General features: G+C 34.9%; 3 protein-coding genes across 3 annotated transcripts; 1 reads left to right on the forward strand and 2 right to left on the reverse strand.

Annotated features, from left to right (window-relative positions):
• Positions 1-1,050: 1,050 nt before the first annotated feature.
• On the forward strand, positions 1,051-2,689 carry LOC103951278 (calcyclin-binding protein). Its single transcript, XM_048590954.1, is given in 7 exon segments — positions 1,051-1,190; position 1,611; positions 1,742-1,873; positions 1,946-1,970; positions 1,973-2,184; positions 2,276-2,335; positions 2,430-2,689. Coding segments are annotated over 7 exon segments (627 nt in total). The 5' UTR covers positions 1,051-1,077; the 3' UTR covers positions 2,514-2,689.
• Positions 2,690-2,896: 207 nt separating this feature from the next.
• LOC103951279 (katanin p60 ATPase-containing subunit A-like 2) lies at positions 2,897-6,996 on the reverse strand. The gene is given in 11 exon segments (XM_048590984.1): positions 2,897-3,287; positions 3,416-3,638; positions 4,076-4,184; positions 4,411-4,564; positions 4,736-4,820; positions 5,169-5,235; positions 5,703-5,810; positions 5,952-6,017; positions 6,093-6,151; positions 6,252-6,431; positions 6,818-6,996. Coding segments are annotated over 11 exon segments (1,224 nt in total). The 5' UTR covers positions 6,857-6,996; the 3' UTR covers positions 2,897-3,153.
• Positions 6,997-21,217: 14,221 nt separating this feature from the next.
• LOC103951277 (gibberellin 2-beta-dioxygenase) lies at positions 21,218-23,362 on the reverse strand. The gene is made up of 3 exons (XM_009362611.3): positions 22,792-23,362; positions 22,241-22,589; positions 21,218-21,910 (listed from the first exon to the last, which is right to left on the reverse strand). Exons 1-3 carry the CDS (start codon positions 23,196-23,198, stop codon positions 21,638-21,640), a joined length of 1,029 nt encoding a protein of 342 aa, XP_009360886.1. The 5' UTR covers positions 23,199-23,362; the 3' UTR covers positions 21,218-21,637.
• Between the last annotated feature and the right edge of the window lie 748 nt (positions 23,363-24,110).

A 24,110-nucleotide genomic window follows, 5' to 3' on the forward strand; every position in this document is an offset into this window, starting at 1 on the left:
CATTAAAGAGGTAATCATCAATGTGGTTGATAGAAAATGTGAGAAATTTGATGGTATGGGTAACGCTTAACATGATTTAAACGATTATAGAAACTCATAACTAAATTAAAAGTCGAGAGGACAATCAGAGAAAGTCACAAGTTGACATTGCTAAATTTCCCTTATAGAGGTGTAGGAATTTTGGGCCATGGGCTCAGACAATCACTATTGGGTCAATTTTGTTCATTATGCAGCTCATTAACCGAAAGCCCAAATAACAAGCCCTAACAATCATACACGTGTAAAACCCTCACATCACCAACAAATCGAACGTCGAGTCCTGAACCTTCTCCCCGAAGCTTTTGCCTTTTCTTGCAACTCCCAAAATATGGAAAGGGATCATTTCGGATCATTTCCATCAAATTCATCAAATCATCTAATTTGAATATTTAAAATTTAATATAACTGTTAAATTTATTACAACTTTTAAAGGAACCTTTTATTTATAGCTGTTAAATCAAATTTCAAAAGTTCGGATTGATTGATTGATTGATTTGATAGATTTGGTGGAATGAATCCGGAGATGATCAATTTCCTTAAAATATAAAGGGAATCTTAATAAAACATTTCTGGTACCATTCACTTTTAACGTTAAGGACATGGGGTGTGATATCCACACACCCCATTTTACTTCTCACACATCCTTTTAATTTTTGGGCGTCAGATCGGATGAATTAAAAAAGATCAAGGAACAGAAATTAACAAGGGGTGTGTGAGAAGTAATTTGGGGTGTGTGGATAGCATACCCCTAATGACATTTTTGATTTAAAAAGTCATTTCTGATACTATTCACTTACACATTTATTTTATCATTTTGATTAAAACTAAAGTTTTTCGGTATTTTTTTGTTTGTTTTCCTAAATATAAAAATCCATTGAAAAAAAAAATACTAATGAAAATGGAAGTAAAGTGAATAGTACCAGAATTGATTCTTAGTATAAAAATATGGTTTTTCGTTAAAATAAATAGTACCGTGAGATTTTCGTTAAAATTCTCTTAGAAAACGAAAAGCCATTTCTTTGGAGAACGAATTAGCAAATGGCAGAGGAAGTGGCGCTGGACGTGGAGGAGCTCCGCCACCTTCAGAGCATTGCGAAACGATCCCGTGTCATCAACCTCATTTCCACTGAGATTCGCACTCTGGAGAAAAAGTTCCCATTTTGTTTTTGTATCTCAGCATTTGCTATTCAATATTTACATTTTTGACATGCCTCTAACATGTAGTGAAATTTTTGCCACAATGTGATTGTTTTGGTAATGTCCCCACATTTTTTGTGTGAAAATTGGTTTATATTTGACCCAGAAAAAAAAAAAAAAATTATGGAAACTTGTATTTGATTTTAGAATTTTGTGTGAAGTGAGCTTATGAGCTCAGTATTATCAATGCCTGTGTATTCTTTCACATGTGTTGTTGAAGTATGATTTGGCACGGATCATGAACCCAAGGTTGAATCTCTCTTTCCGTAGATTAGACTAATTTAGAATATCGTCTTGTCAAAATTTGATTTCAAACCAACTTCATAATTTTGTCTTTGCTTTAGCATTTTGAAATGTTGTAATGCTTGAGAGAGAGTAAGATTATTATGGTATCTAGTGACGGATAAGCGCTTGTTAAGATCGTATGAACCCGCCATTTCAAGGCCAGATATGGAATCTTGCTATGTTCACGTATGGGAAATAATGTGGTTTTTGATCATTGCAGATGTCACAAGAGGCTGCTGCTTCACCTGCACTGCAAATCCCAACTCCAATTTCAACTGATACTGCCACCCCAACTCTGCATTACACTACGCTTTCGTCGTTCAGCTGGGATCAGGATAAGGACAAAGTGAAGGTGCGAACATATTCACCATGTGTTTTTGCATTAGGTTTCGGTTTGATCACCTTCGCTTTTTTTTCCTTGCAGATATACAGATTTCTGGAGGGAGTTGATCAGAGAAGATAGAGACCGACTTCAAGCCTATGTCATTTGACATCAAATTCCATGATGTGGAAGGAAAGAATTACAGGTTCGGTTTGCCTAAGCTGAACAAGGAGATCGATCTAGAGAAGTGTAAGGTGCTGGTTCAGCCTACAAGGGTTGTTATCAATTTGGCTAAAACTTCAAAGGATTACTGGTTGGACTTGAAATTTAAGGAGGACAAGGTATGTCTCATCGTATCTTTGAACTCTCCCATTTTATGCTTCGGAAAACGGAGAAATGTAACTGAACGCATTCGTTATTTTGATCTTACAGCTGAAGCCGAGTCTGGATAAAGAGAAAGATCCCATGGCAGGAATCATGGCCTTGATGAAGGTGAGGTTACCAAATACTTACATTGTCATATAGGAAAATGTGTACTGTGTTTCTTCTCTGCTTTGTTAATTACCGTATGCAACGGATTTTGTAGAATATGTAGGATGAAGGGGATCCGGACATGAAACGAACAATTGCCAAAGCGTGGACCGATGCAAAGTTTGGACAAACCGGCTGATCTATCGAAGGGGTTTCAACTAAACATGGAGCTGACATTGTTTTTCAGTAGTTTTTTTCGTTTATATGATCTTAATGCTCAGCGAGTTCTTTCATGGTAGGATGGTTCTTCTGTGTTGTTATGAAACTCTCTTGCATGTAGCTTTTCTAAAGTTCTATATGAAAGATTGGAAGAAATGAACTTTGGACAAATGAAACTCAAATCATAACATGGCGGAAAACACGAACGAAGTAACATAAGTTTCAAACAACAAAGTCTTATCCCGCTAAGTAGCGTAGATTTTATAAATCATTAGGTGTAGAACAGAGTAACGTGAGTTCAAAGTTTTAAAATCATTTCACCAGCGAAAGAACTTAACTTTGCTGCACTGTGGGAGCACAAACTTGAATTCAAAAGATTAATGCCTATCCATGCTAATCTGTTCTTACATGTTACATCGAATCAGAATCACAAAACCAGAATCTTAGAAATACAAATCAAGTAACCTATTTTTTTGTCAAGGAAGCCAAGTTCTTATTCGGTTTTACGTGAATCACACTTATCAGAACCCTATAAATGCGAGTGGGCAATGATAATCTAGTGATCTTCAAAACTACGAAAAGTACATCTAACGATACAAGACAAGAGAGATTGTGCGCCGTCATTGGAGTATTTGACTACCATAATCAGCATTGAACTTCTCGTAACGATGAACTTGGAGATGAGCAGACGGCCTTGTGTTCTTCAAAGCCGTCTCAATATCTTCGTGTTTGATCGGTCCAACCTTGGGCAGTTCTGCAACCAAAAACATCATGGCATAAGCTTTTACCGAACGCGTCGAAACAAAAACCCGTTGCCCAGGTTCGTATTTACACTAAGCTCATATGCATCCAATTTTGGTTAATACTTTTAGAGTCACATACCATCCTCAGGAACCGTGTCCTCTTTGTCTTCAAGGAATGTCATTACACGTCTCAGAGGCTGCATAGCAGCCTCCTTGCACACCAATCGAATATCTGAACCTGAATATCCTTCAGTTTTATCCACCAACAAATCATAAGGAAGCTTCTCCTCATCAGGCTGTACTGGCAGGAGCTCCTCGAACATGGCTCTTCTTGCTTCTGGTTCAGGCAGAGGCACAAGAATCTAAATTTTTCATGGTTAATGGAGAAGCCGAATAAAATGGCTGGATACAGAATATTGATCATGTAAAAAACTGCCTCGTATTATGATACCTAGCTAGAAAAGAACGCAAACAACGGACAATGGATGTGATACAGCAGGTGAACCTTCCCGTGTTCTATACCATAATCAACCCCAAAATGATCCCGCATCTATTGATTCTATTTAGACATCTTGAATATCCTGGCATGTAATGCATATTCATATACACGCAAATATAGTTACCAGCACTCAAATAGCTTGTGCTCCGTTAATGCTTGTGAAACTATGATTTTCATTCAGACCTATGAGATTTGTAACAAAGTGTATTACATGATATGCTAATAATTATAGCTTCTGTCGTTTCCATATAGTTGACTTGCACATATCACTAAGCATAATTTAATTTTTCAAAAGGATACTCGCTTCTCAAGACGCCGGAGCATGGCTGCATCCAGTTCCCAGGGAAGATTTGTAGCAGCCAAAACAAAAACAAGTTCACTTGTCTTTGTCAAACCATCCATCTGCAATCTAATACAAGCTAATCAATTTTTGAACAAGCATAGTTGACATGTGGAATATCCTGATGCTCGGAACCAAGACAATTAAAAGTTCTAAGCACAGTGTTAACATAGTTTCTCAAATGTTATAAACTGATACGATGCAGAAAACAAGATTCTGTGATCAACACAAGTAACATATGATGGGAGAGAACACTAAGAAAGCAGCACTCTTTAAAAACAAACATCACCTGTACGAGTAGCTCGTCTTCAGACGCCTACTTGCTTCATGCTCACTTCGTCCTCACCACGTTGACTAATAATTGCAGTCAATTTCATCAATAAATATAGTTGATGGTGCATGGTGCCTAGCAAGCTCAAACAACACCTTCACTAACTTCTCTGAGTCGCCTGAAAAATTATGCAAACATTAAAATTGAAGGAAATATTAAAGAACAGATAGGAAGCTCAGATAACAAGCTGGAAAATTTAGACCCTAATAAATTCTTCCCCATCCATTTTTATGACAAATAAGCAAACAAACAAGCATGATCTTCAGAAAATAGTTCAACCCTGACATACCACGCCATTTGCTGACAACAGACGATGCTGAAATGTTGAAAAATGTGGTCTTGCACTCTGTTGCAACAGCCTTGGCAAGCATTGTCTGCACCATCAGATGTTTAAATTAATTTTTGTCCAAAGTATCATTGTAAAAGATTAACTGGGTTGTGCATCAACAGGACTTTGAAAATTCATCTTCATTTCAGAGGAAGTTTTTCACAAGAACTCATTGCATGGGGAGCAATTTTCGATCAAAGTAAGATTTTAACAAATTAATTTTAAAAACCCATCTCCCAATCCCCCACCCCCACCCAAATAGCATGATCACTTCAGCAAGGATAGGTACAAATACAATATGGTTAACAACTTTTCTTGGGTAAGCAAATACTGTATAACCAAAGCACGGAAAAAGAAACATAAACAATCAACAGGATTGGAAAGAATTGCAAACCTTTCCTGTCCCTGGAGGGCCAAAAAGGAGAATACCTTTCCACGGTGTTAAAAGTCCAGTAAAGTACCTGAGGAAAATAGAAAGATCAGTTTGATATTTGAATGATCTTGCATCGTGCCATCATTTCAAAAGTGTTGCCAGTTAATTCAATATGGTTGTTTCACAGTTTTATCCCAATTTCTAGACAAGTAGCTGCAAGAAATTGTATCAAAATATTCTAGCACATATTAATTAATTTCACTTAACATAAAGAAAAACATTTGGTACTCCACAAATTTAAAAGAAATACTTAAAGCAATTAGCATGAACCATGATTAAATTAAGTTCATATTGGTTTCAATGTCACAGAAAAGGGAATGTAAACTGAGACCATGCTTCACTAGCAAACAACTAGCAATTCAGCAATCTGATTCTCTTGAACTTTACGAACAAAAAAAATATAGGAGTACATAAAAATGCAAGAACAAACACGTTAAATCGTGAACTGTTTATTAAATAAATTTGGTACATGAGGTGTTCATTGACCAGACGTACTTGGGATATTTAATTGGCATGACCACTGCTTCTTTGAGCAAACGCTTGGCATTCTCTAATCCCTTGATGCTTTCCCACTTAACATCTGGACTACCCCGAATTATATCCCTGCACAAGACACAACGCATGGTAAATAAATGACAAAACTTTCAGGGTGCCAACTGTAATCATCCTTGGCCACCGGGAAAAAATAATATGTAATAGCAGTAACTTGTATTCCATCATGTGAAGTCATTCATCTAAAATCACCTGCATAAACTCTCTCCTAAAGAACGCATTTCTGCTGATTCAAAAGAAGGTAAAAGGGACTTCTGCCTGTGGAGTTCACAAAAAAATGTCATTAGGTTCTGAAAGAAGCACTCTTCAATGAAAAGTTGCCAGATAACATACGGTATTTCATCATGTTGATCAGATAAGACTCCATTTGAGTGAGGCACGGGGCCCCTACCCTGAAAAACAGATGAAACCGAAGAACAAATGAATGCAACTGTACAAGTTCATGCAATATGTCAAATCCAATTCACTACATGATAAGATCAAATCCACTACCTGGTTTTGAAATTGCTCATAGATGGCCAAGTCAGCTGTCCTCTTCACGTGACCATTCCCATTCGCGGTCACTCCGGAACTACTTCCATTACTCACTGCTCCATTAGTGGACTGCCCGTTTTGCTGCGGCTCCGGCGCTTTCTTTCTACCAAACTTCGCATCATAAAACAATTTAAAATCCTAGAAATGTACATAATTTTAGCTGAGATAAATCCACGAATTCTTGATTCAATCCTATCCATCAGATCAAGATTCGCAACTACATAATCTCAACAACCAGAATTCTATCCAAATATACTCAACTCTAAGCATATAATTAACCCCAAAACAAAAATTATATTAATCGAGATCACTGAGCTAGTGAGCTCATATTTGTCAGCATAGAAAACAGAAGCAAGCAAAACAAACGAAAATAGAAATTGGGTTGCTTCAGTTTCTAATTCAAACCCAGAAAAAGCTAACAGCCACTCTACTCATAGTTTCGTTCAAGTGCCAAACTTTTCAATTCGACCAGCATTTTCTCGGGAAACAAACAGAAAATAATAAGCGAATTGGTGAGTGAGTACCTGAAAGGACCAGCGACTGGGAGCAGGCTCGTCGGACATTGCTCAAACAAATCTGGAGCGGAGAAAAATGAGAAGAGAAGAGAAAAGGAGAGATTTGTAGAGATCTCTCTCTCTCTCTCTAAGCGGTCTCTGTCGCCACTCACTCTGGTGCGTTGTTATACGGCTCGGAAACATGTAGAACAAAACACATGTGTGATCCCTGAATTTTCATTTATATTAAATTGAGAATGGTTCGCCAAATTATTAATTATTTAATAACCAAAATGCTCACTCTACATGGCTGTTTTAAACATGTTTTTTTTCTTTTTAGTGAAAAATTATTTTATAAAAATATGACTCATTGTATTGATTTGTGTAAAGTATTATAATATATCTGATAGTATCTATTTCTATTTAGATATGAATTTTACACTAGTTAAATTAAAATTTACATTCCTATAATACAAACAATAATTACAGAAAAATTCGAATTAATTAAAATTTAATTGAACACCCTCACAAATTGGACGAGCCTAATCGGACAAGTTTGGAACAAAATACACCATGCAGAGGATGATGAAAAGCCTTGGTAAAGAGGTTAGCAGTTTGATCAGTGAAAGAAATATAATAAACTCGATAACTGTCACGAGCCAACTTTTCACAAACAAAATAGTAATCAAGTTGAATATGACGTGAGAAGGATGGTAAGTGGCACTAAGATTATTACAGTGCAAGAGAACATGAAAATATAAACGAACACCAAGCTCGTGCAAGAGAAAACAAATCAAGGTGGTTTTGACACATGCATGAGCAAGGGCATGGTATACCAATTCGGTACTGAAACGAGATATGGTCAGCTGCTTTTTTTAGCACCAAGATATGTGATTAGAACCAAGATAAACAACGTAACTAGTGGTGGAACAACAAATGTCCAGATAGCCAAGCCAATCAGCACCATAGTAGGTGTATAGGGTAGTGGAAACAAGCTAAGGGGTAAATGTGATGCCAAAATCCATTGTACATTTGATATAACGGAAAATTCGTTTAGTGGCAATCATATGAGTAGGGCGAGGCGAGCTCATAAACAAAGCAACAATATTGACATCAAATGAAATATCAGAGCGAGTGATAGTGAGATAGCCAACAATATCCATATGTAAACCTAAGATATAACAGAGGGGACCTAAACCTAAGAAAGAAACCCCAGGACATTGAGGAAAAAAACCTAGACGAATGATAGTATATAGAAATATGACTTCTTCATTTGTGTAAAGTGTTACAATATAAAGAAGAAGAAGAAAGAAACCCCAGGACATTGAGGAAAAAAACCTAGACGAATGATAGTATATAGAAATATGACTCATTCATTTGTGTAAGTATTACAATATAATAGGGTTATATCATTGCCTATTTAGATTGGAGTCCTACCCTAGTTACATTTGAAAATTACATTCCTATCATACAACAATAATTATATAAAGAGACTTTAAAGAAAAACTTCCGGTACTGTTCATTTTAACAAAAAACTATATTTTTACACTAAAAAGTCAATCATGGTACTATTAACTTTACCTTTTATTTTGTTCTTATCGTTAAAACTCAAATTTTTCAAGTCATTTTCATTAGTTTTCCTTTATATAAAAGATTATGAATTAATTACCTTTGATTTAACAAGTTTCTTAATGGAACACCTATTTATTTCTCGGTACACTCCTGTTTATTTATGTTCTTTGTTTCTTTTCTTTTTTTCCGGTTTATTCAACAAAAAACAAAAAACAAACAAGGTGTATAAAAGAAAAAAAAATGTGCGCTAAAATCACTTTCCTTTTTCAATCCAGCCATATGTTTTCAGTTATAGGTTTTTTGTTTTTTGTTTTCTCTCCTACTTAATTCTTGTTTGGTTTTTATTCCATTACCATCATGATTCTGCTCCATTCCAATGTGTACTGCAAATTTTAACAACGCACTAATTATACTAATTTCTGATTACACAAAATAAATAGGAATTGAATGAACAACAAGGTAAACACTAATTTATTTTTTTTGGTAGAAAAAAGTGGCAAAATCGTGAGTTTAAAATAATGATGGGCTTGTAACCGAATAAAAGGAAAATAATGATGGGCTAGAGTGGAATCCAGAATGAGTTATGGGCTTGGTCTCAAACCTAAAGAGCCCAACCCAACCCATGACAGGGTACTTGGATTCAGTCCAACTGGTTCACCTTTGATGTAGGGTGTTGTTATTCCTTTTTGTGTAATCCTCACCCGATAATCCATCGACCCAAAAAACACTGTCCCAACAACACTAAATTTTTTATCAATATGAGTTGGTTTTATTTTAAGAAAATCTAAAATTTAGGTTTTAAACTAACTCAATCATTTTTTATTGACTTGGTTTAAAATTAGGTTCGAGTTAAAACCTAAAATTTGGGCAAATTTGATTCAGAATTCCGGTCAGGGTTAAAAGGCTGGGCCACCTTAAGGGTGTGGACGCACCTAGAAAAGTGGAGGCCGCAACAAGGTGACGTGCCCCAGGCGCGAGATGCGCAAGAGCTGACATGAAGTATGGACCACCAAAAACGGGCCCAACAACTCTTTTTCCGATCTGACGATTTTAATTATTGGACCTTTGGTTAATCCAATGGTTCAGATTCTATTAAATACATTGAATCCAACAGTTGAGATCGAATATGCCAAATATAACGGTAAAAAAAATATCTAACGGCCCAAAATTAAATCCAATGGGTAAAAAAATTAAAGATTTTATTTAAATCAAAGTAACCCAAAAACTCTAAAAATACATGTCTCATGGAGTTGATTTAGTGAAAAAAATTTTCAACTCTTATCGGAATCTAAATATTTTTAGGTTAAAATGTAAAAATAAATTTTGATAATCTACATAAATTTTGTTCTAAAAAAATACTGAAAAAAAAAAATTTCAGCCTAAATTCATTCTTAATAATCTCGTGCTAAATTTTTACCCATAACCTTTGGAGCATAAAAATTGTTTCTGGGTTAAAACCTAAATTTTCTAAGTTAAAAATTTTGGTTTTAACCCCAATCATTGAAGTTGGTCTAAAGGAAAATATTTTTGCTCACCAGTTTAAATGATGGTAATGTTCACCATCGTATTTATCATTGTTAGATGAGTGCATTTATTTCACAACTCTCAAAATTTAAACTTGCCTAGCAATATTGAATATGGTGGTGAGCGTTACTACCACTAAAGGTGGTGAGCAAAAATGCAGTTATTAAAACTTTACAATTTACAGTTAACCACCTGAACTTCATTGTTTGTGACAAGTTGGCACGTTCCTATACATTTTTTTTTAATTTACTATTATTAAGGGGAGAGAGAGAGTTCGAAACTATTACTTAATTTAGGGAAAAGGAAGTTTCGAACCCGGGGTGAATGGATAAAAACCTAACACCATATCCATAAAGATATTGGGTCATATACACGTTCCTAATCTTCCATCAACCTTTTGTCAAATAATGACTACATACTTTTCGTGCTCAAGGTTCCATATATCAATAAGATAGGAAGTCTCTTGCCTGTTGGAGATAGTAGACCGAGATTCCTACATATATATGACATAGCTCATGAAATAGACAATCGGATGAAAGAAAGTGAAGCACTAAACAGAAATGTCGTTCAAAAAATCCAAGAAATCTTGAATCAATATAACCAATTTGTGCAAATATTTCACAACCTAGCACAACGTCAAGATTTGCAAAATTGCAGATTGATTATCAAGGTTCAGCTTGCAAACCAACAACAATATTATTTACCGTCTACATCTCAGATTGCTGCAATCATATTAGGTGGTGAAGGATCAGAAAACATTAGAGGTCGGGATATCATTGTGCAAACTATAGATGGTCAACTTAAGAGTATCAAAGATCGTGTCGGCTACTATGACCCTTTACAATATCCATTGTTGTTACCTTATGGAACATATGGATGGGATGTGAATATTCGAAATAACAACCGCATAAAAGTGACAATGTGACTATTATTCTTATGTTCTTTAGGTAACCGAAGACCTTCATCTCTGTACACTTAATATTAATTTTTTAAATTATATTATGTTGAGTGAAATTTTTTTTTATCATTTTAGATTTATCAACACAACGAATCGTTTCTACTTCATGGTGGTCGCCTGTTGCAGCAATATGTAGTTGATAACTACGTAAAGATTGAATCACAAAAGCTTAGATGGATGTGTGATAATCAACACACAATTCGATCTGAATTTTACCGAGGACTACAATACTCATTAATTGTAGGACAAAATAATGCAAGTATAAAACTTATCCATTTATACAATAACATATGTGCTTCATTTTCATGTTCAATCATATCAAATGAGACTTATTAATGAGTTATAACAAACCAAATATAATTAGACTTATTAATGATTTATAACAAAACAAATACAAGAAACATCGGTCATCGTAGGACTATATTACTGTCACCTTTTGTTGGTGGTCCCCGTGACATGTATCAAAGGTATCAAGATGCAATATCTTTGGCTCAAAAGTATGGAAGACTAGATATTTTCCTAACAATGACATGTAATCCAACTTGGGAAGAAATAAGTGATGAGCTATTACCTGGCCAAACACTACAAGATCGACCAGATTTGCTTACAAAGGTTTTTCGTGCAAAATTCGAAGAGTTGAAGAATGATGTTATAAAAAAAAAAGATGTTTTGGGTAGAGTTCTTACATATGTATATGTCATTGAGTTTCAAAAGCGTGGTCTCCCTCATGTCCACATGATTCTCATGTTAGAAGAAAATGATATGCTTAATAGTCCCGATGATTATGACCAGATGATGTGGGCTGAAATACCAAATCCAAATGAAGAGCTTGAACTGTATAATGCTGTGTTAAGGCATATGATACATTGTCCATGTGGAAGGCACAATTCACAATCACCCTGTATGAAATGTGGGAGTTGTAAACGAAATTATCACAAACCATTTGCACCAACTACAGTTCAAGGAAATGATTCTTATTCAGTCTATCGTAGAAGAGATAATCATGATCCTGTTCCATTAAATTAGAATGCACGTATAATGGTGGACAATCAGTGAGTCATTCTGTATAACTCATGGCTACCCCTCAGATATGACTGTTATATTACTTGTATAAATATGTTTACAAAGGTCTCGACAGAGTAGCTTTTGAAGTTCATCCGGAACCTATTCAAAATGAAATAAAGCAGTTTGTTGATGCAAGATGGGTTTGTGCACCTGAAGCTTTATGGAGAATATTCAAATTTGTAACTAATCGACTTTATCCATCGGTCGAACGACTATAGATTCATCTTCTCGAAGGACAAACTGTTCACTTTTACCCTTACCAAAGAGTATCATATATTTTGGTAGATGACACAAACTCGATGACTATGTTGATAGAGTTTTTTTTTTTACCAAGAATGCCACTTGCACGGAAGCACGACAATACTTATACCGAGAGTTCCTTGAACAGTTCAGATGGAGTCAAAAAGATAAAATTTGGAGTGAAGGGAACAATAACCAGAAAGTTATTGGCCGAATATATGCAATCTTTCCAAATGAGGGTGACAAAATTCTACTTGGGCCTCCTTCTTAATCATCTTAAAGGACTAACATCATTTGAGAATTTAAGAACAGTCAATGACATCGTTCAACTAACGTTTAAGAAAATAGTGCAACAACGAGGTTTGCTAGAAGATGATATAACATCAAACAATGTCTTCATGATGTCTCTAACATTCGGATGCCGTCAGCTTTACAAAGGTTGTTTGTTACCATCTTAGTTTACTGTGAGTTGCATGGAGTAAGAAGATTGTGGGATGAATTTAATTCATTTATGGTAGAAGATTATTCTGTTTCAAATACCACAAGTAATAGTTCTATCTTGAACAAGCTTTTGCAAGACTTAAACGAGCTATTAGTGCAACATAATAAGTTTGTGTCTGATTACAATCTACCACAAATAACACAAGATTGTGTTAGAGACAACACACTTTCAAGAATAATATAAGATGAAGTATGAAGTTTCACTTGACATCTCTGACAAGACCTCAATGCGGTGCATAATCTAAATGAAGATCAAATGGCGACATATGACTCGATTGTATCTGCAATTCAACGTCGAGACCATGCCATATATTTTGTGGATGGCCTTGAAGGGACAGGAAAGACATACCTATATCGTGCATTGTTAGCAACCTTAAGGAGAAATAGTCATATTATATTGGCAACAACATCATCTGGAATTGCAGCAACAATATTGCCAGGAGGAAGGACAACACACTTAAGATTTAAAATTCCCCTCAGTCCAGATGCACCTTCCACATGCTCTACTAGCATCTAGTTAGATTTGGCATAATTGATAAGAAGAACATCAGATGTTATTTGGGATGAAGCAACAATGACACACCAATTTGCATTTGAGGCTGATTGAACATTCAAATATATAATAAGAGTTGATTTGCCAGATGAAGGAAATGTTATGATTTTCGGAGGAGATTTTTGACAAATTCTTCATGTTGTTCCGAAAGGTATGAGGTCTAAATTGATGCAAGCAAGTATTATTAATGCTTCATTTTAGGGACATGTGGAAATCCTTCGCCTTAGGCAAAACATGAGATCCATCAACGATCAAGATTTTTCAGAATTCTTACTTCGTGTTGGTAATGGGGAACAAGAAATAGCGATTGACAACATGATGCAATTACCATCATCTATAGTCGTACCATGGAATGGCGAAGAATCCATTGTCCAATTGGTTAATCAAGTTTTTCCCGATTTGGAATGTCATGTAAATGATGCAAGATACTTGGTGGAAAGAGCGGTTATAACTCCAAAAAAATTAGGATGCTAACAAACTCAATCAAATGATCATTGATAATTTTTGGGGTTTGAACGCATCTTGTACTCTTTCGATTTAGTTGGTGACAATGTGAGAAATTTGTATCAACAAGAATTCTTGAATTCAATTTCACTTGGTGGCATGCCACCATAATGCTTTTAAGAAATATCGATCCGAAGATGAGGTTGTGCAATGGCATAAGACTAGCTTGCCATGGAGCTTATAATAATCTAATTGATGCTGAAATCTTAATTGGCCTATTTGCTGGAACTAGAGTATTTTTACCGAGAATCTTTTTAAAGACCACAGAAAGTGCCGGACTCCTATTTGAACTGATGAGAAAACAGTTCCTATGAATTTGAGTTTTGCACTAACCATAAATAAATACAAGGGCAGACATTACCAAATGTGGGTATTTATCTACCAGACCAAGTATTCAGTCATGAACAATTGTACGTGGCTTTATCAAGGGGAGTATTGTCGTCTTCAACAAAAATCTTGGTGAAGAAAGGAGAATTACACAGTCACAAAGGAGTTTTCACAAGAAATGTTGTGTACAAAGATATTTTGCTTCCATCAAATATATGATAAAGTTACTTTCATTCTTTTGATGTTTAATTCACTTTTCAAATCCACGTAGATAAATACATCTAAATTGTATAAGTTGTGCGTAGAATACTGTAATTATAAAAGGACCTTCCGCACATGCGTAAGCGCGTGTAGAGAGGCTAGTATATATAATACTCATAGATTTAACAGCATTACCCTTCAAGGATGAAAAAGCACATATATAATCTAAAGGTTTGTGTAATTTTGGCAAAATATAATTTTTCTATTTTTGAAAAAAGAACAGCATCATACATTGCACTCAATGTGGAAATTTTTTTGCATAGGACAGTCCTGACTGCATAATTGTTCATGCGTGGATAAAGCACAATAATTTAAAGGTTTGTCTAATTTTGGCAAATATAATTTTTCTACTTTTAGAAAAAGAACAGCATCATGCGGAGTACTTGATGTCCTCTTGAAGTAGAAAAATTATTGCATAGGACAATAGTGACTGCATAATTGTTCATGCGTGGATTTCCTAGATTCACGCATATGCAGAAGAATATCTCAAACTTTTTCTTGAGTTGTCAATTCATATCAATATAACTTTTCAGATCTTTGTATTCACCAAAGTCGAGCTCAAAGAAGAAAATCGACTCAAACGACGTTGCCCAACGGTAAAAATTAGAGAAACTTAATATAAGTCGATTAAGAGTTTCTATTGGAAATAGTCCAATTTTTACTCCCTTGTAGACTAGAAACATCCGGCTGCAAAAGGCATGCATACCAAGAGGTCTTGTATTTCTTGGTCACCTATCATCTACATAGACTTGTTTCCGTCTCAGATTGCTTTTAACCGCCGATGCACAGCACCGGCCGCCAAATAAAGATTTCTAATTTCTTGGGCACTTGAAATCTTCCACTTTTGTTGTTTTTATTCCACCCATGTAGGTAGACAACAACAAATCAGTTGTAAAAACTCACTTCACAAACCGTAGAAAAACCTTGATAATCTTCCACACAATCAGGTACCACAGGTAATTTATTTTCATTCAACCTTGTAGGTAGACCCAACAGGATCCTCTTCGGATTCTTTTGGTGAGGATCTTGAGGATCCGTGAATTACGTCTGTTTATTGTACATCGTACGGTCAGTTTTTGTCAAGTATTGTTTATGTTTATTTTAAAATAAAAATATTTAAAATGATTTCTGATCGTACGATGTACGATGAACGGATACGATTTATGGATTTCCGAAATCCTCACAAAGAGAACCGCCGAAGATTCGGACTCTAGGTAGACAACAACAACTAGGGATCAACTAATAATGCTATTTCGTACCTGTCCTAACACCTACGTAACCCAATACCCCCCAGCAAACCCAATTGACCCATTAAGCATAAACTACATGTTAACGAACACAAATTCAATTTGAACACAAATTACTTGGTGTACAGAAACCAGCGACCTCATTCACCCTTACTCAAATTATGAAGGCTAAAAACTCAATTGACTGGTTCAAACAAATATGCAATCGCAATTTTCATACAAAAAATCCATCTCACACATGCAGGTAGACAACTAAAGCAATTTTCGTCGTCATATCTGTTCTCCAAGTATCAATAAACCACAAAACCTAAACGAGCTGTTCGTTCATTAAGTTTTCATCATATGCAGGGATCACAAAGATTTGCTATTCAAATCATAGGAAATCGATGGTAACTGATGTAATTTGTTTTAAAGTCATGGACACTTTAATTGTTGACGTGGATGTTTGCCTTACTTACTGGACCAACATATGAGGGTATAATACTAGTGGATTCCATTTTTCTTTCTGATATTTGTCTAAATTACCTAATTTTTATGTTGAGGAATAAGCTTTAGACTTTAGTTAATTTGAGTCATAAGGTACCAAGCTTCTTCATAGTGCCTGCTGCCTTACACTAACCTGGTAGAAATCAAATATTGAAGGAAAATAGTGAGAGCTAATCCATGGATACAAAACCATCTGTGTTTGTGACAATTGAACACATTTAAATTTTGCTTGGTCTAGCTAGTCAAAAGTGACTCAATTAATCCATTGAGAGTCAAATTAAGCGTCATAGGTTTTGCTTCTTGACATCAACACGTTGTCTAAAAATGTAAATTACTAAAAACTACTTGGAGAATGATACCTTTATAATTTGGAATAGAATTCTCTTCCTTCCTATTTCCATCTCCTTCTTTGCCCTCCTCTTATATATTATTTTTTGTCTTATTATTTTAAAAAAAATTAATATAAGATATTAACATGATTAAACCGTAATAATTCAAATAAAAGAGAAGAGAAGAAAAAAAAAATTAGGAGGAGAAAGAATCATCCTCTTTATAATTTTCAGGTATGGTCTTCAAAATCTTCTCATACAGGCTGTCCAAAATCTAAAAGATAGCCATAAGGACGAAACTCCAACGTAGCCATAATGATGAAATGGCTATCTCATAGGAAAATGATGGAATAATGGGACAAAGATTTTATCCGGATCTTTTTTATGGGGATTTGAAGATAATTAATTGTGTTTATTCATTGTATATCGTACAATCAGTTTTTATTACGTATTATTTATATTTAATTTTAAATTTAAAATTTAAAATAATTTTTAATCGTACTAAACGAACGTAATTAATTGAGTCTTTAAATTTCCACAAAGAAGATACGAAGAGAATCCTATTACATGCAATGAGATGCGCAGAGCTTGGAATGTATTTTCAAATATAGACTCTAGGGCCTAGGACATTTGGCAGGTGGTAGCTGCTGACAGTGAGAGTGATGAGAGGGACTGGGCTCCGTAGTATTTTACTGTGCACACCTCCCCCACCCTTACGTACTTCTTGTTTGTGTGGGGAAGTGGGGACTCCAAAACCCATGAATTTCATGCTGAAATCATTGATCTCCTTTTCTGCCCTCTCTCTTTTTCCCATATATGGTAACAAAAAAAAAGCATTGGTCCTTTTATTACATTTTTTATGTTAAAAGAAAAAGCTTAGTCTGAGTCTGACCCCCTCTGTCAAACTGTAGGGTTGACGACAAATAACTTGAATAAGGATTCTCTTTGTGAGGATCTCAGAAATATTCCAATCATATTCGTTTATCGTTGTACGGTTAGTTTTTATCAGGTACTGTTTATATTTAATTTTAAATAAAAAAATTTACAATAATTTCTAATCATACGATATATGATGAACGGATGTAATTGAAAGATCCTCATTCTAATCAGTTAAGCTCATGTGTGTACTTTGTAGAATTATTCACTCAGAAGAGATTTACATGTTCGAGTATTTATCAAATATTAATATTCGTCCAAATAAAAACCCACTCGATGAATGAATTTCGGTTGAAATTTTAGCTGTAAAGTTTATAGCTTCAGTGTACATAACCTACAGGCAATTGAACTAGGCTTTTTTTTCCTATATTTCTTGGAATTTGATTTCAACCCAACTTTATTCACCGAAACTCAAAAATCTGTATTTTGCTCTTTGAAATTTAATTTTGATCCCACTTTACCCCTTAAAACTCAAAAGTCATCACTTTACTTCTCGAAACTTAATATTCATTCCATTTTGGCTTGTATTTATGTATTTGGTTAAATAACTGTTTACATGGTCTAATTAGGATGTACTTATGACTGATGTAGCACAAGTATAAAGTTCACGTATCAAATCAAATGGTGCAACATAGATTGAAAAAAAAAAATATATATATATATATATTTTTTTTTTAAACATTGTATAACATATTAAAGAAAAGAAAAGGTAACAAAAATACAAAAAACAATTCCTCAGTTTCATCTATCCAACCTCTCTCTCTCTCTAATTGTTGCCCATACATTCATCCCTTCTCCCTCCATCTCTAGCCACCTTATCCATTAGTTTTATTGATCTGGTTATTTCTTATGTTCTTAATGGAGGTGGCTGGTGAAGAGAGAACATAGTTCTTTTTGTTCTTTTTTACTATCCATTTATTTCATAGAGAAATTTGACATGTTACCAATTATAAAATTTGAATGGATGAACTTAATTTAAAAAATAAAAACAAGGCAATGTATAACAAATTTTGAATTTCAATGAGTAGAGTGGCGAGTTTAGAGTTACAGAGAATAAAATGGGATTAAAATCGAGTTTCAGTAAGTAAAACGGCGACTTTGGAGTTTTTAAAGGGCAATGTGGTATCAAAATTGAGTTTCGGATAGTAAATTGATGACTTTTGAGTTTCAGGAGAACAAAGTGAGATTGAAATTGAATTTCAAGAGCGTAGTTGAAATTAAGCCATTGAATAATTTACTTCAGACTTTCTAAAGTCAGTTTTGAATATAAAAGTAAGCTCAATAATAGGGTTCTAAAGGCCAGATCGATGTCGGTCTCCCTGTAACAACATTTTTTTTTTCTTTTCAATCAACTATCAATCCCTTTACATGTTCAGTTTTACCCCAAATGCTGGAAGAAGTGGATCTTTCAACATGTTGATGTTATCCACTGTTTTGGCTGACTACAAAGAGCATCGAACTTTCAAAAAGTGTCCCAAACATGTTATGTGTTTAAGTTTTGGAGTTTCCCTCAAATGTTTAGTAGCGAGCTATGAAGTTTTTAACGTCAGTCACTCTTAAGTGTATGAATAACATGATAACCAAATTACACTGGTCACTTTTGTTCATAATTAAGGTAATCCCATGCACGAGTTGTCTAAAATATTGATCTCGCGCGCGATAGCTACCGACGTTAACAAAATCCCTAGCTCGATATATTTGCTTTGAAATGGGATATGATATGAATTGTACCATGTCTGTCATAAGAAAATGTGAGAGAAATTAAATAATTCTAGTACCAAAACGTTTTATACTTCTGAATTTTTTAAGACCATTGTATTTCTATAGTTTAATGACACAAAATTGAGGTTTCATCATAAAATTAATTGGCTTCTACAAAAAAAAAAGAAAAAAAAAAGGGATTGTAAAATTAATTGGCAATATAGAGGGTAGCCTAATTTCTTATAAGTGCATGAAGGTCTATCCTCCCAACAATGTGAGATTTATTCTCAACACGCCCCCTCACGTGTGTGCTGGATTTTCAAGCGGACAACATAAATGAGTGACGTGGAGCACGTATAGCCGTTGGTTTTCATACGTGGTACAACCGACTCTGATATCATAAAAAAGTTAAGGTTCTACCATCAAATTAATTGACAACATGAGAAGTAGCCTAATTCTTAATAAGCTCATGCAAGAGTCTTTCTTCTATCAACGTGAAATTCATTCTCAACAATTAAACTGAGAAAATAATGTGGTGACCTCTCAAGCAGACCAAGGAACGGATCAGAATACTGGCATAGACTATGGACAAATGAGAAGTCTAAGTTATAACAGGAAACCATTACTTTTCGAGTCCAAATGACTAGATCTGAGTCACATCATGAATATATAGTTGTGAATGGGTCTTGAAATTAAGTAATTGCTTATCTATTTCATAAACTACTATATATAAATACTATAATTTTTCATGGCGAAAATTGATTTATTCGACCAAAATATTTTCGGAAAATGACACTGTCCCGTTGAAGGTTCCTCTCTACATTTAAGTTGACAAAACTAAACAATATGATTCTAAAAAAGTATTTGAAGGCTCAAAATATATTGCACACACGTGCATTTCTTTTGATCAAAACTAAAAACTAATATATCTAAGTTGGTACACCGTTTGTATTTGGAACATAGGATAGTATGCTATGTTTGTAATACAAGTGAAAGGACACTAAAATTATATTCACTCTTCACTTATATTATGTCATGTGGTGTACAAGCTTGTATTTCAGGTGCATAGAAAAATCTATCAGCTCATTAAACTTGAAACTCATAAAGAATAGAAAAAGAAATTATTATTAGTATTTTGCGACAGTTATTGTGTAATCTTCAAAATACAATTTCTCACGTATTATTTCACAAAATAGATATATATATATATCTATATATTATGCTTTTTTAAGTGTTTTGAGAATATAGCCACGAAAAGTGGCTTAGTAGAAAAGTGCGAAAATCAACTACTTCAAGGAAAAAAAATGAGAGATTATGAGTTCGATACTTTATAAACTGTGAATTTACTTGATTGTAGTTACAACTAGAGTGTAATTCCCAATTGGCCATCTCCGGATTTGGAAGAGTTAGATTGTCCCCCTTAAAAGAAAAGAAAAAAAGAAATATAGTGGCATTGAAATGAACATAATATAATTAAAAAGGGTATTTTATAAGTTGTAGGCCATATAAGAAGAATCCGGAAGCATAAACAGGACGGCGACATAATTTTATGTTTAGGGGGCCAAAACTAAAACACAATAAGGTGATGGAATTGTAGAATATTTCTCCCTTAGATGGCCACTTCTCGTCTGCGAGTAGTTTTGCCTCAGAATCATTCAATGTTTATGTGGTTTATTAAAATAAATGATTTATGCACGTAACATTATATTATCAAAATAAAAAATAATTCCACTAAAACCAATAGTTAATTGGAAAAGATGACACTCATGAACACTTTCTTTTTCAGTTTATATATCTAAAAAAACTTAGGTAACACGATGACGACAAGCATTGAATAATAATTGAAGGTACTCTATTTCTTTTTGTTGTTTGAAAAATAAAGCAGTTTTTTTTCTTTCTAAAATGGAGAAAGATTAGGCGATATTATTTCTTCGGCAATAGTCGCGTGCGAGATACTTACCATCCCTTGAATGGATGAGGTTCATTACACCCATAATCTGGAATGTAGACTACTAATAATAAGTATAACTATCTGCGCCAACTGAAGCTAAAGCATCTACAATTGATTTTGAAAAAAAAAGCAGTTTATAACAACTATTAGCATTTCATTTTTAGCACGTTTTTTTACATTTAGTTTGATTGGTTTGACTCACATGAATTAGATACCTAATTGTGAATTGTGACACCGCTGAGTGGACTATGTAAATAACTTTTGTAAATATCATACTGTTCGTCGAAATTTTTTTTTTGTTAATTGTTGAAAATACGTTTCTTCTTATCCAGAAAAATAATAATTCAAATTCAGAATATGTTCAACAAAATAGGGACAAATATTTATAGCTAACCGGTAAGTACGACACATGCAACACAACTATTTTAAGTTTATACATGGAAACCCAATGGATAGTTCTGAACAAGAAGACATGAAGATGATAAACTCACATTAATGTAGAAGCTTGGTGGTTGTTACATCCAAACAAAGAACCAAAGGCAAAAAAAAAAAAAAAAAAAAAGACAAAAAAAAAAGGAAGTTAAAAAGTAAAGGAAACAGAAGAAAAAATAAGTGAAAAAACACGAGCAAATTGAAGTCAACTTTTTCACTCCTATTCTGAGCTTTGACAAAAGCCCTAATATATATTGGTTTTGCTAAAATTGGGAATTGGACAGCATCACAGCAGCAGACTTCTCAAATAGTCCTAGCCTATTATCGGCCAGCCTTGACCTGTACGCAGACTTTTTGTATTCACTCCACGTGAACTCCTTGTACAAGCTTTCTTCTCCTTCTGCCATTAGAGACGGCAGAGGTGCTATCTTCTCACTCAAAGGTGGCCCTCCAAAGTAGATCATTGAAACCCTTGAACTTTGTGTGTCAGCCAAAACCCTATGTTTCACGCTCTTAAACCGCCCATTAGTCATCACCTGCATCAAAATCCCACTCCCAAGTTAGCAAAAACAGTAGGTTTATTTTACTTTTACTGCAAACACATCCTAAGATTTTTTATCACCCTCCAAAAAACAAGAGGTTAATCACCATTGTTTTATCACCTCCAAGACAAAGGAGGAAGTGATGGTTATGGGATGTTGTGAGAGTGTGTTATGGAAGAAAAATGAAGAAGCAATGCAAGTTACCTGCTAAAAGACTAGAAGTCAGGTTTTGACCTAATATTCCAAAGCAATTGATTGATTGACTGATAAAAAAAAGTGACAAAAAATCATAAAATAGGCAAGTATCATAAAAAAATTGGGTACCTGCAAGCAATCACCAACATTGATGAAAAAGGCAGTCTGATCAGGTGGGACTGTAACCCAAGTCCCATCTTTGAGACTGATCTGCAGGCCTGATGTGTTGTTGGATTTCAGGACAGAAATGATCTGTGGGTCTGTGTGCTCCCCAAACCCTATCAAACTTCGTCCACTCAATGCGCGAAGCTCTGGGCATGGCGGATAATAGTTTAGCCTGAAACATGAGTCACTCTTCTCACCTTTCAAAAGCTTGCTCAGCACATTCCTTTGATCAATCCCCAGCCCATCAGCCACCATTTCCAGCACTTCAAAAGTCATGTTCTTCACTGCTGTAATATAATCTTCCACTGCGTCACTGAAAAAGAACAAGTAAATTAGTTAATTTAGAATAACGAATTTGAAACGAGCGCAGGAGACCAAAAGATGAGCGTTACTATACTGGTTTATGTTTTTGTTTCTTCGTAAAGCAGACGATTTCCAGTATCGCTTGTAAAAAAAAATGAAAATAAATAAAAACAGAGAAGAACAGAGCTCTCTGTTTTTTGCAAAATTTTTACCGGAAAATTTCAGGGTTTTCCTTGAAAATGGGGAGGGACTTATGAGAGATGTCATCAAGATTGGTGCTGAGGAGGATGTATTCGATCCAACCCACGTCGCCGTTTGGACCGATTCTCTTGCTTTTGTAGCCGAAAGGGTCGGCGGGGGCTGCCTTGTCCTTCTCCGACTGGGGCAGGTTGAAAAATTTGAGAGCTTGGGCTTCCAGTGTGGTCATGAAGTCCAATGGGACTCCATGGTTGATCACCTTAAACATGCCGTGCTCCTCACAAGCCCTGACTATGCGGTGCTTTGCGTTGGCGCTTGAGAGGTCGACGACTGGGATGCCGGCGAACAAGCTGGTGGGCTTGCATGTTTTGATTAGGTCAGAAAAACGGTCTAATGTAGCTGGTCGTGACAGAACCACCATAGCTAATAGATATGTATTTTTAGACAGAGAGAGAGGGAGAAAGAGAGAGAGAGAGAGGGGTGGGGGGAGGTAGAAATGGTTTGCAAGCTTTCAGAGGAGTTTGCGTTGGGTGAGAATGTGGACGAGGAGGAGGAGGGTGATGGGGGTTTAAATGGGGGAAAGGAAGGTGTGAGGGTTTGCTTATGCATGAGTCGGGGGTACAGAGGCGTTAGCAACTATAAACAGGAGCCATCTGGCTATGTGTGTCTGCTTGGTGTGGTGCTTATGGAAAAGGGATCCGGAGCCTACTAATTATATAATCTATGTCTTTAAAATTTGATCAAACGGCTAAAATTATTATAACTTTTAACGGAGCTTCCTGTTTTTAACCGTTGGATCAAATTTCAAGAGCTCAGATTGTGTGATCAGTAGGTTCGGATGGAAAGGAATTTGGAGAGGATCGCTTTTCGTGTTTATGCTATCGAGGAAGAGAAAAACTACTTTTCCACTTGGGTGGACATCAACTTTTTAAATTAAATTTGATAAATTATATGACGTGATTAATGAAACTTAAGTTTTGATTAAAATATTTATTTTCTATTGATAACACATCATATGTTTTGTAAATTTTGTCTATTTATTTCCGTGTTTAATATCACTCTTTCGGATTTTCATACCAATAATTCTATTTATATACACAAAATTAATACGTTTGTTCACGTATTTTTAACAAAGATAAGATTTACACATAAGCCTCACCTATATTAGAAAATGCAAAATTGTTATGAAGTTTTGAATTGTTAGATTCTTAATATAAGGAAAAAAAAACATAATAACCAAAATTTAACGTTTAAAAGCTCTAATATAAACACTCCGGAGTTCTCTCAAATATTATATTACTATGCTACATAGAAGAGGACCACTGTATTCACT

The sequence above is a fragment of a genome, unplaced genomic scaffold (assembly GCF_019419815.1).
Source record: "Pyrus x bretschneideri cultivar Hongxiangsu unplaced genomic scaffold, Pyrus_bretschneideri_v1 Contig33, whole genome shotgun sequence".
NCBI lineage: Eukaryota > Viridiplantae > Streptophyta > Magnoliopsida > Rosales > Rosaceae > Pyrus > Pyrus x bretschneideri.

What these genes read in the sequence shown, in the direction of transcription:
- LOC103951277 (XM_009362611.3), bottom strand. Translation starts at nt 23,198, where the DNA reads ATGGTGGTTCTGTCACGACCAGCTACATTAGACCGTTTTTCTGACCTA. An exon ending in GAAAACCCTGAAATTTTCCG is followed by an intron (nt 22,590 to 22,791) that starts GTAAAAATTTTG and finishes GTTCTTTTTCAG; the next exon opens with TGACGCAGTGGAAGATTATA. An exon ending in ATGTTGGTGATTGCTTGCAG is followed by an intron (nt 21,911 to 22,240) that starts GTACCCAATTTT and finishes ATTTTGATGCAG; the next exon opens with GTGATGACTAATGGGCGGTT.